Consider the following 12,500-nt stretch of genomic DNA (forward strand, 5'->3'; position numbering starts at 1 on the left):
TGTGTTTGTGGATTGCTGGTCTTCATGTACTCGTATGAATTGTTAGTTTGGTGTGTTTTAACTTTAGTAAACTAGTGGAGACCAACCAAACCCCTCCAGTGAAGTCTGGGACACCCGTCAACTCCTTAACCAAAAAGTAATTTATTCAAAATACATTAATTTATAATATACAGTAAATACTAACAAATGTTCAGCCATCAGTTCTATCATGTGATCTAACTATTTCAGATTTGGTGGCAGTCAGGATCTGCTCAATAAAAGCAGGTTGGTTTCAATTAATTTTTTTCTAATCTCCTCATTTCTCTCAATTTCGTTAATGCTTATTTGTTTTTTTTTCCCTGTCAAACTGTAGCATCACCACAACAAAGAGTAAAAACATTGTAAACACCCCGACATCACCTTCTAAACCACCAGTGCCGGCCAAGTGAGATCACACACACACACACACACACACACACACATAAGGATGTAACCACATATTTAGGAAGGGGGGGGTACCAAATGTCAACCATGGAAAAAACCCATATCAGTAGACCACTGTTATGCATATTGGGAGGGACATGTCCCCCTCAATGTCCACGGTGGTTGCGGCCCTGCACACACACACAAACACACACACACATCATTAAACTGCATGTGAATGTATGACATGTGACGTGTGTATCATTGCAGGAATCCAGCGCTCAAAACATCACCAAACCCGTCCAGTTTCACCGCTCGAGTGTTTTCAGGTGCAAACACAAGCAACAAGACGTAAGTTTAATGAAGTCAGAAGTGATATTAATCCTCCTACGGTATTAAGTCATTTTTAACCGAAATACATTTTTCTCACTTAAAAAAATGGTTTCCTTTATCTGAGCAGTACAAGACTTGGTAACTTTTTCTCTATTTGCCATCTGAACATTAAAAAAAATAAAAATAAAAAAATTGGGCTTGATTAAATAAGTCTAAGTGGCCGTAAAAGAAAAAGAGACACCTTTGGTATTTGTGGTAAAAATTGACTGACCATTGAAAATGAATGGGAAAGAACAAAAAAAACAGAGCAATTTTATTTTCAATCTGTCAAATACAATCAATAAATCAGCCACAATGCAGAAAAAACATAAATAATTACATAAATTACAGGGTGAGACTCTAAAACATCCTCAGAGCAAAACATACAAAACCACTCACACACAAACTAACTGGTGAGATGGTAACACAGAGATTTTTGTAGAATAAAAAAAATAAATAAAAAAATCAGTCATAATGCTAAACACACACTCTCAGAAATGAAGGGTTGAGACGATAACACACAATTCAGAACACATACACACACACACACACACACACACACACACACACACACACACACACATACACATACACATACACACACACACACACACACACACATACACACAAACACACACACACACACAAGAATGAACTGGTGAGACTATAACACAGAGCTTTTTATAAAAAATAAAAGAAACAATAAATCAGTCATGGGGGTCTGGGGAGCTCAGCGAGTGTTGACGCGGACTACAACACCTGGAGTCGTGAGTTTGAATCCAGGGAGTGCTGAGTGACTCCAGTCAGGTCTCCTAAGCAACCAAATTGGCCCGGTTGCTAGGGAGGGAAGAGTCACATGGGGTAACCTCCTCGTGGTCACTATAATGTGGTTCTCGCTCTCGGTGGGGTGTGTGGTGAGTTGTGCGTGGATGCCGTGGAGAATAGCGTGAAGCTCCACATGCGCTATGTCTCCGTGGTAACGCGCTCAACAAGTCACATGATAAGATGCGTGGATTGACGGTCTCAGACGCGGAGGCAACTGAGATTCATCTTCCGCCACCCGGATTGAGGCGAGTCACTACGCCACCACGAGGACTTACAGCACATTGGGAATTGGGCATTCCAAATTGGGGAGAAAAGGGGAGAAAATCCCAAATATAAATAAATTAAAAGTCAGTCATAATGCTAAACACACAATCTCAGAAATGAAGGGTTGAGACGATAACACACAATGCAGAACACACACAAAAACACACACACACAATCATGTTTGCAAAATAAGTTTTTACTTTAGAAAGTTTAAAATTGCAGAATATTTACTCTGATTCTTCTGTTTTATTCTCTAATTGAATTTTCAGAATTTTGCAGTTCATTTCTATTTCTTGATGTTGATTTTCTTGACATTATTGTGCATTTACTTTGAGTTATAAAATTTGTATGTTTGAAATAAATTATTTGTAGAAAAATTCTTATTCTGTGTTTTCTCTTTGTAACACCATGGTCAGGTTTGATTGCAAGCATAATGACATTAACTGCAAAAACTGACACTTCACATCAAATGTAAAATGCTAAACTTTGGAAAATAATAGTTTGGTAATGTCTAAATATATATCCAAATGCATATCTTGTGATAAAATATCAAATTAGGTTACAACAAGTCATCAGACTACACAGTATGTGTCTACAGTCATCTACTGGCTGTTACTGGCATGACATGATTTACAAGTCGTGTTATTTATATTTTATTCACCAGATAGCAGCAATCTGCCTCCAATTTATGTCACATTGTCATATTGTCTTCATGTTTCAGCTTATAGAAGTGTAGGTTCTGAATTTGTATTTTTCAAAAATTGGTCTTATTTGTATATGCAAATTAAAGGTAAAATTAAGACATTTACATGTAAATTAGATAAAAATAGCATAAAATCCCAAAAGAAATTCTTACTTAATATTAATTAAAAAGAGAGTTACACATCTGACCCTTCCAATCAAAAATGACTGCGAATACCAAAGGGAGGTGCATTTTTCAATACCATAGGAGGGATAAAGATGACCAGCAGCAGAATTTCAGACACCTGGAGACTTTAACAGTTTAACACAAAGATGTTATTTCTCATACTTCACATAAATGTTATGTTTGTGTTTGACAGGTTAAGTCCTGTTAAAAGATCGTTCGGTGAGAAGTTTCCAGAGGTCACAGTGTCACAAACTGCCAATGGGCAAGTCTTGTTCATGTTGTGATCACTCAATATATGACTTCAAATATGTCATCTTAATCTTTAATTTGAATTGTTTCCTTTAAATGTTCTTCATATTTATAACAGACTAGATAAAACCACCAGTGCTGGACCCTCGTCACCGGCCCCAAAAGCTGCAGTGTAAGTATTTAATTCCAGCTCAGACCAGCATGAATCTATGTACTAGTTTATGCTGGTTTGCTACTACTCTATCTGTTGGACCAGCAGTATCTTTATGGTGATACTGGTTGACTATTGAAGTCTTGCTGGTTTCATGTAGCTAAAAAGTCTGGTAGAACACCAGCAGACCAGCATCTGAAACCCAACACATGCTGGTGAAATATACAAGTTGGATATTTTGTCTGAATTCTGAAATGTTGTCTTGTGTAAACAGTGTACCATCATCACCACCTGAACCCTCAACCAAAGTCACATCCTCTCACACGTAAGAGATTTTCAGTACCACAAATCAAGACATTATGAGCTTACATTAGGATTGCTGGTGCAATTAATTTGATATTATTTATTCATTGTGCAATAGTGTAAAGAGTGCTGTGATCACAACACCTGTGAGTCAACCAGCTGTAAAGATCTCAACAAGGTAAAGGTCATCAGAACACTTAAACACACATTTTATTTCCTTTACATACAGTATAAACATCTAACATTCAACATGTATGTTTTATGTAACTCTATTTGTTTCCTCCTGTTGTAAGAAATGAAACAGTGCCACTCTCTACTAAATCCTCTGTACCGGGATCACCTTCGTCACAAACTGCACCGTAAGTCTGAAAGATCCTCAAAACTCTTCAACTGATCAAAGTCTTTAAGGAACAGTTCACACAAAAATGAAATTTCTCTCATCATTTACCAAGATGTGTTATGACTTTCTTTCTTCTGCTGAACACAAATGAAGATTTTTAGAAGAATATTTCAGCTCTGTAGGTCCATACAATGCAAGTGAATGGTGACCAGAACTTTGAAGCTCCAAAAAGCACATAAAAGCAGCATAAAAGTAATCCAGACAACTCCAGTGGTTTAATCCATGTCTTCAGAAGTGATAGGTGTGGGTGAGAAACAGATCAATATTTAAGTAATTTTTTTTTACTATAAATCTCCACTTTAACTTTCACTTTCTTCTTCTTTTGTTTTGGTGATTCGCATTCTTCGTGGATATCGCCACCTACTGGGAAAAGAGGATACTTTATAGTAAAAAAGGACTTAAAGGGGTCATAAAAATACTCTTATTTTTTATAGATTTATTATCTTCCCTGAGGTCCACTGATAATGTTAGTAAAGTTTTTTGAATTAAAACAGTCATAATTTAGTAATATATAATGATTTTCCACCTGTCTCTGGCCCTCTGTCTGAAACATTCGGTTTTGGCATAAGCACTTCCTGAAAACTTAAACGTCCACTGTTATGATTGACTAACATCATGCAGCCCCTTGAAATCTGCCATATTTGAAACTCAATCAGAAGAAATGAATAAGCTTCACAACATTATAAAACTAAATTTCAGGGTTTACACACAACGCATATCCAACACATTGCATCCGAATATAGTAAACTGCTCATCTCAAGCACAGCTGTTAACTCCATAAACTATCAAACCATCGTGACATTTGAAATATTCAAAAATGAAATGGTTTACTTAATGATTTGCGATCGGGTCCAAGTGTTTTTAACTGCCCCGTCCTTCAATAACAGTTGATTTGCAAAGCTTGAATCATATTATAACTGGTTCACAAATAATCCACACTGAAATGCACTGAAGACACATCCAGTTTCCAGTATCATCCTGTACTGAAATGCACATCACCGGAAACACGTTTTCATACACCAACAATTAAAAATAGCGCAGATGGGTGTTGTGCTCAAAACAGCAAGAGGCAGCAGCTGAATGACAGAGAATGGCTTAACTTGACACCGCGTCTTTTAAAAGCGGCCTGAGATATGTATCAAGCAGTCAAACACGTCTGTTTGTGCATGTTTAAATGCAAAGATAATTTAAAATAGTCCAGATGGGTCCCCTTCGGTGTTCAGGAATAGTTATCCCACAGTAGGCCTGTTTCTTCACTCTCAGTTGATGAAGCACCAGTGGGCGGGGCCAAGGATGCGATGATGTAAAGTAGGCGTTGATGGTTTTCCGCTGTAGAGGCGGTCATGAATTAATGTACTTCTAGTGATGTAGGGAAGTCGCGGATGTTTTTGCAGCTTAGTTTCAATAAATGTTTTTATTGCATTGGGGATTAAGTTTCAAGTTCTGAAATTTACAGTATGTTTTTATAGTAGAACGACCTCTTATGCCAAAATATCAAGGAAAATGTGATTCCTCATGACTTGACCCCTTTAAATATTGATCTGTTTATTTCTCACCCACTGGAGTCATATGGATTACTTTTATGCTGCCTTTATGTGCTTTTTGGAGCTTCAAATTTCTGGTCACCATTCACTTGCATTGTATGGACCTACAGAGCTGAAATATTCTTCTGAAAATCTTCATTTGTGTTCTGGTGAAGAAAGAAAGTCACACACATCTGGGATGGCATGAGGGTGAATAAATTATGAGAAGTTTCGTTTTTAGGTGAACTACCCCTTTAAACAGTCTGAAATCGTATCTGTGTGTTTGTTAGTTTAAAGAGTGAACCATCGTCACCAGCTCCCTCGACAACATTCAACACATCTACAATGTAAGACATTTTCAATATCGCAAAACAAAGAATCAAAGACCACAAATATTGAGAAATGATCATACATTAAGCTTGATATCTTCATTATACAACAGTGTAAAGAGCACGACCCCTGTGATTCAACCAGCAGTTAAGAGTTCAACCGGGTAAGATCTTCAATCTTCAACAAAAGTCATGAACTTCATACAGTTTCCTTTGCCAATAATCAGCTTCTGTATTTTAACTCCTGACTCATTTTGTTGAAAGAAATGAAATCACGTACTCCTCTCCGACGGTGTCGACTTCCTCAAAAACTTCTACTAAGTAAGTGTGTGCAACAGGTCAAATGTATTTGAATCTGAATGTTTCTTGATGTCCGATTGCATCTGATTCTCTCTTGAAACAGAACGACTATCACAGACATCCAAACATCCTCTCCGATGCCGGAAGAGACTCGAACTATAAAACCTTCAGAGAGATACTCACAGAGCTTAAAGCTCAGGTATGACCTTATATATTACATTAAACATTATTTCATTGTGGAACTTTATACACATGATGATGATGATGATGAAGTATTTTTGTTTAAGTGATGTCAGCACTTCAACTTACACGAGTCCATCAGCTGTGACTGTAAACACACGGAAAAGCCTTCAGAGTTACAGGTAAACACACATCTGATACTTTATTACATTTCCATTTACAAGCTGTTCTTTGAAATCATATTTTTCTGTCAGTGCTCCGCTGGACGATCTTGCTGACACATTATTCCCAACACTGTCTGGAACTGTCCAATCACAACCCGTCAAATCACAGTAAGATACAGTAACAGTGATTCGATGTAACCTGTAAGTCTTGATTATTGTATGTATATTTTTGTTCTGCAGTAAATGTGAAAGTTGTCGTGTTGTTCTTAGAACTCAAGTGAAGTTCATTGATAATCAGATTCCTGCTGCATCACAAACGCTGTATTCACCTGTACAAACAACACTGAGACAGTCCAGCATTAACAGGTGAGAGATTCACACAGAAATCACAGATGATTACAGCTTAAAGCTGAAATATACCCGTTAAAATCTTGGACACACATACTCTTTATTATTATTGGTTTATTCCTTTTAGAATAAAGGTAAAGTCATAAAAACTCCAGTCCAGTGGGCGGGGCCAATAGTGTGTGATAAGTTTACGCTTAAAGTGCAAAAGTCCTAGAGACATAAATAGTCATATGTGGTACCATTTGAAAGCTTAGAATCTGAACTTTTCACAGAAATCCATTACTTTTGCATTTATATGACATAAGATAACAAGACCTGAAAGCCTCAGCATCGCAAATGAGCACCACCCTGTGGTAATGATGAATATAAATAGACATAAAATTGACAAGTCATATATCAAATGAAAGCTCTCGTTCTCAGGAGCGTTTAATATGTTGCCATAACACCACAGTTCGAATAATTATCAAAACAATCATGAAGTGAAACATGATCTCTGTAAGAGCAAAGAAAGAATGTCTCATGTCTGTTCCGATTACTGCTTCTGTAAGCCTCAAGTAGCCACAAACTCTATATCAGCTCTTACCTTAGACTGTTTTCTTCAAAATGAGACATTTTCTACTTGTCTGTGAGCTCGCTTGGGTAAATAATTCAATGTTATATCTCAGATGTCAAGCACAAAACGTGCAGTCCAGCAAAAAAACAAAAAAAACAACAACATGATAAACATTAGCAGAAAAATATGTCCTCAACTATCTATGATGAAACATTAATAATATATGCAAATAAGATGATGTCAGCTTTCCAACGACACCTGAATTAAGCTTCTAGTCCACTCAGAGGTCGAGATATTCGACAAAACAGCATCGCAAAATAGACTGAATGTCTATGGACGAGCACATGTGTGAGTGCTCAGCTGCGTTAGAGCCCCACCTGCATTTCAGATCTGGATATTGTGATGGAAGGTGGTGGACGAAAATTATGTATTTTTTCTAGTATTTGCTGCCATCTAGTGAAATATACACTTTTTGCAAGGATATGGAGCAAATAGAGCCTGAATCACAGGCTTTCAAAGATAGGATAAATAGTGGGGGGTCTGGGTATCTCAGTGAGTACTGACGCTGACTAGCACACCTGGAGTCGTGAGTTTGAATCCAGGGTGTGCTGAGTGACTCCAGCCAGGTCTCCTAAGCAACCAAATTGGCCCGGTTGTTAGGGAGGGTAGAGTCACATGGGGTAACCTCCTCGTGGTCGCTATAATGTGGTTCTCGCTCTCGGTTGGGGGCGTGGTGAGTTGTGCGTGGATGCCGGAGAATAGCGTGAAGCCTCCACACGCGCTGTCTCCACGGTAACGCACTCAACAAGTCACTTGATAAGATGCGCGGATTGATGGTTTCAGACGCAGAGGCAACTGAGATTCGTCCTCCACCACCCGGATTGAGGCGAGTAACCGCGCCACCACGAGGACTTAGAGCGCATTGGGAATTGGGCATTCCAGATTGGGGAGAAAAGGGGGAGTGTGTCTGAGTGTGTGTGTCTGAATCTGGTACAGAAATTCACACTTGTGAATGTCTATTTGCCTACAAAACAAATTTCTAGCATTGCAGCAAAAGATTTTAAAGATCTTGAGAAACATAAATTCAGTCACATGTGTCCAAACCTTTGACTGGTAGTGTATATGTATATTTTATCTTCCTCTTAATGTATCTGTTCTCCAGGTCTGTTAGTAGCCGGGACGTTTGTACAGTGTGTGGTAATCCCATCGCTGGAGCTCCAAGAATGATTCTAGAAGAGCTCAACCTTTTCAGTCACACATCCTGCTTCAGGGTAAAACTCGTTATCATGACTGATGCTTGTATGTGTGAACTGTTATGTTTATGTATTTACTCTGTATCTCTCTCTCTCTGTCTGTCAGTGCTCAGTGTGCAACTGTATTCTTGGGAATCTGGAGGCAGGAAAGAGTCTGTGGGTTCATCGGGACAGAGTGAACTGCTTAAACTGCTACAGTAAAATCAAAGGTAAACACTGTGCTTTACTCTGATGTGTAAAATGTTACTATACAATTTGTATTCTTAAATGTTATAGTCACTTACCTGTTTAAAAATGTGATGTAATCTAACTATCATCTAATGTGTAATAATTATACCACATATATCACAATACATAAAGTTATTTGTATTTTTTTCAGGCCAGTGGTATGCTTGAGACGGCTGGATATGAATCTAAACGGAGACCGTGGGACAGATTTACTAAATCATAGTGGAGAAACTAATTCAGAGTTTATAAATTGATCCAAATATTTCTGATCAGAAATGGCTTTGTTGCTAGTTATGAGAAACACATTTAAAGCATGTACATGGTAGGGATTAGAAAGTGATCTTCAGATTATTCATGGGTAAAGCATTAATTATTCATGAGCACATACAGTATATAGAAATATACAAATTTAGCCTGTTCTCTTAATTTCAAAATGTGTCACTTCCATTCATGTTATGTCAGTAGATAAATTATATCCACACAGTAAAAGGATTCTGTTTCTGCATTATAAGTGAATGTTTAATCCACTGCATAAATTACATACATCATTCTCTCCAATCTATTAAATGTTAACAGCAGATGTTATATTAAAGAGGTCATGACCTGTCATGAATCAGTGTTGTTTCACCTTATATTTTGCCCCGTCATCTGTTTCCCCTGGACTACACTTCCCATAATTCCATCTGTTTCATTTCCTCATTTTCTGTAATGATTCAAAGTGACAAGAGCAGGATCTATCTGCGGCTAAAGAAGTTTCATAAACAAATAAAGTAAAAGTACAAAAATAACATGGAAAACTCGGGAACAAGACTGAACTAAGAACTAGGAAATAAAACAAACGACTCACAAAGATTGGTTAAAAATCAGGGCATTATATACACAGGGGTAAATGAGGAAATGAAACACAGGTGAGAACAATAGGGAACAGCTGGCAGTGATGAGGGCAGGGAATTATGGGAAGTGTAGTCCGGGGGAAACAGATGACGGGGCAAAACACAAGGCGAAACAACAGTGAATCATGACATGAGCAGTGTTGGGTGTGATGCATAACTAAGTAATTAATTACTGTAGTTAAACTTTTATTGAAACAAGTAAAGTAAGGGATTACTCTTAACTTTTCTGTAATTTAATTACAGTTACTTCTGATGTAATTGTGCTAAATACTGTAGAGACTATAGAACAATTCTATATAAAACAGTAGTGAATTTAAAATTGAAATTTAACGTATAATGTTAAAATGTATGTTTTCTGATTTAACCCCGCCCCCTTAAATTCTTTGGCCAGTTCATGAATAATTAATTTTATATGATTTATTTGAAAGAATTAAAAGAACAGTTTCATGTCTATCCTTCATGTATTTTTCATCTGGTCGAGGTTGATCAGGGTTTTAGGCAGTAATTAGTAATAAGTAATGCAATTACTTTTCAGACAGAGTAATTAGTACAGTAATCTAATTACACTGTAGAAGATGTAATTAGTAGTTAGTAATTCATTACTTTTTTAGAGTAACTTACCCAACACTGGTCATGAAGAATCAAATTTTCCTTGATCGTTTGACATATAAGAGTTCATTATTTAAACACACTGTAAGTTTCAGAACTCAAAACTTCTCCTCACTGCAAAAACAGCATTTGTTGAAAGCAATCTGCCAGAACGACCCGTTCTCAACTTCCTCCTCATTGTGATGTCACACTGTGTTAGACATCTGCATCTGACCGCCTCTACAACAACACGCCAATGGCTACTTTACCTTTAATCACTACCGTAGCTCCGCCCAGCAGTGGTGAGCAGTGAGACAACATGAAGAGAGAGCCAATCAGAACCGTGTGCGTTTATTGTCAAGTCTTCAGGGTTGTGTAGTAACGGAAAACATGTAACGGGATTACGTATTTTAAAATACAAAATATAAGTAACTGTATTCCACTACAGTTACAATTTAAATCGTTGGTATTTAGATTACAGTTTCTTTCAAAAAGTAATTTGATTACTGAAGAGATTACTTTGCATTTTAATGTCATTTATTTAATTGAATATTCAGTCTTTCAGTTGGAAAACATTTCTACATATAAATGATGCGAGTTCATGGCAAATTTGCTGCAAACTTGCCTCTCATTATTTTCACATGCAACTGAGCCTGTGATTCACTGCAAATGTTTGCCAGACGTCTGCTGCTCTTCGCCAGTAGTGGTGAACCTGCCGCAGATTTGCCACAAATCTCATTTGCATGTGAAAATAATGAGAGGCAAGTTTGCAGCAAATTTGCCATGAACTCGTGATTTTTGTAAGGATATAGAGGAAATACAGCATGTTTCTACATCTTAACAGAAAAGAGTTAGAAACGCTCTGACAGATTAAATATAAATACAATAAATTACGATCACAATGATATATGGTTTGTCAGTGCTTTTTTATGTGGCTTGGGTATTTTTACAAGAATAAAGAATTTTTAGATGAGAAATTCTAACCAGTGTAGCCTATAGCATTGTATAGAAGGCTACAAATAATCTATATATTATTTGCCTTATTCTATGAACAGAAAAAAACACTTTGTGGGGTTTCAAAGTTTAAAACAGCAAAAATAGTTAAACTTGTGTAAATTTCCCTGTGAACAATTTTGCCAATATAAAATGCTGTTTCTATTTCTTACATGCACCAGATGCGATTTCATTTTCTAAAGATTTCTATCAAGAAAATCCATGTTAGATCTTTGACATGTTAGATTTTTTCTCTCTAGTAAGACCTTTGATATTAGGGCAAGGGTGTACTTTACAAATAAGAATTTTTGTATTGTTTTCCTGCAAAATATCTATTAAATCTCTGTGTGTGTCTCTGCTTGTCTGTGTGTGTGTGTGTCTGTGTATCTGTGTGTGTGTGTCTCTGTGTGTGTGTCTCTCTGTCTGTGTCTGTTTGTATCTGTGTGTGTGTGTATCTGTGTGTGTGTGTATCTGTGTGTCTGTGTGTGTGTGTATCTGTGTGTGTGTCTCTGTCTGTCTGTGTGTGTGTGTGTGTGTGTGTCTCTTTGTATCTATGTGTGTGTGTCTCTGTCTGTGTGTGTGTCTCTTTGTATCTATGTGTGTGTCTGTCTGTCTCTGTGTGTGTGTGTGTGTGTCTGTGTGTCTCTGTGTATCTGTCTGTGTCTCTTTGTTTCTGTGTGTGTGTCTCTGTCTGTCTGTGTGTCTTTGTGTGTATGTCTGTGTGTGTCTGTCTGTGTATGTGTGTGTGTGTGTTTGTGTATGTTTGTGTGTCTCTCTGTGTGTGTGTGTCTGTCTGTGTTTGTATCTGTGTGTGTGTGTCTCTGTGTGTGTGTGTCTGTGTGTGTAGTGTGTGTGTCTCTCTGTGTGTGTGTGTGTCTGTAGTGTGTGTGTGTGTGTGTGTGTGTGTGTGTCTCGCGCTTCGCGTCGCTCATTGGTGGAGAATCTCTCGTGCAGTAGCGGCAGTCTCGCGCGCGCTCAGCACAACGCGCCGCTGCGATCACAGAGGGAGGCCGGCGGTAATCAGTCTCACGCGCTGCTCCTTTCTGTCACCCGTCTGTGATTTTTTCCGGTGTTCGGTGCGGATGGATGCGGCGGTGCTGCAGCCGCAGGACGCGCGCGCGGAGGTGCAGATGCTCCAAGAGCTCGTGCGGAAACTCGAGCGACAGAACGAGCAGCTACGGACGCGCGTGAATATCGCGCCGCTCGCGAGTTCCTGCTGCATCCCGAGTCCAGCACCGAGTCTCGCGTGTCAGTATGAGCCGTTCCGGTATTTCCAGCCTTCAGTCACCGATGATGAAGATGATGAAGAGGCGT

At 38.2% G+C, this 12,500-nt stretch overlaps 2 protein-coding genes across 2 annotated transcripts in view; both read left to right on the forward strand.

Annotated features, from left to right (window-relative positions):
• Nucleotides 1-9,217, forward strand: part of LOC127445781 (sciellin) — a 14,939-nt gene extending 5,722 nt beyond the window's left edge. Inside the window, exons 5-23 of the mRNA XM_051706104.1 lie at nt 68-136; nt 229-264; nt 353-424; nt 673-753; nt 2,925-2,993; nt 3,099-3,152; nt 3,406-3,456; nt 3,553-3,612; nt 3,728-3,793; nt 5,648-5,704; nt 5,800-5,850; nt 5,951-6,007; nt 6,090-6,185; nt 6,274-6,348; nt 6,421-6,498; nt 6,601-6,696; nt 8,394-8,502; nt 8,591-8,693; nt 8,864-9,217. Coding sequence (XP_051562064.1) covers nt 68-136; nt 229-264; nt 353-424; nt 673-753; nt 2,925-2,993; nt 3,099-3,152; nt 3,406-3,456; nt 3,553-3,612; nt 3,728-3,793; nt 5,648-5,704; nt 5,800-5,850; nt 5,951-6,007; nt 6,090-6,185; nt 6,274-6,348; nt 6,421-6,498; nt 6,601-6,696; nt 8,394-8,502; nt 8,591-8,693; nt 8,864-8,880 — 1,297 coding nt within the window. The 3' untranslated portion in view covers nt 8,881-9,217. The remainder of the gene's footprint in view (nt 1-67; nt 137-228; nt 265-352; nt 425-672; nt 754-2,924; nt 2,994-3,098; nt 3,153-3,405; nt 3,457-3,552; nt 3,613-3,727; nt 3,794-5,647; nt 5,705-5,799; nt 5,851-5,950; nt 6,008-6,089; nt 6,186-6,273; nt 6,349-6,420; nt 6,499-6,600; nt 6,697-8,393; nt 8,503-8,590; nt 8,694-8,863) is intronic.
• Nucleotides 9,218-11,989: 2,772 nt separating this feature from the next.
• slain1b (SLAIN motif family, member 1b) overlaps nt 11,990-12,500 on the forward strand; it is a 31,206-nt gene continuing 30,695 nt past the window's right edge. Inside the window, exon 1 of the mRNA XM_051706105.1 lies at nt 11,990-12,500. This exon is cut by the window's right edge and continues 85 nt beyond it. Within this exon, the coding sequence (XP_051562065.1) occupies nt 12,269-12,500 (232 nt within the window). The 5' untranslated portion in view covers nt 11,990-12,268.

The sequence above is a fragment of the Myxocyprinus asiaticus genome, chromosome 9, assembly GCF_019703515.2.
Source record: "Myxocyprinus asiaticus isolate MX2 ecotype Aquarium Trade chromosome 9, UBuf_Myxa_2, whole genome shotgun sequence".
Classification (NCBI taxonomy): domain Eukaryota; kingdom Metazoa; phylum Chordata; class Actinopteri; order Cypriniformes; family Catostomidae; genus Myxocyprinus; species Myxocyprinus asiaticus.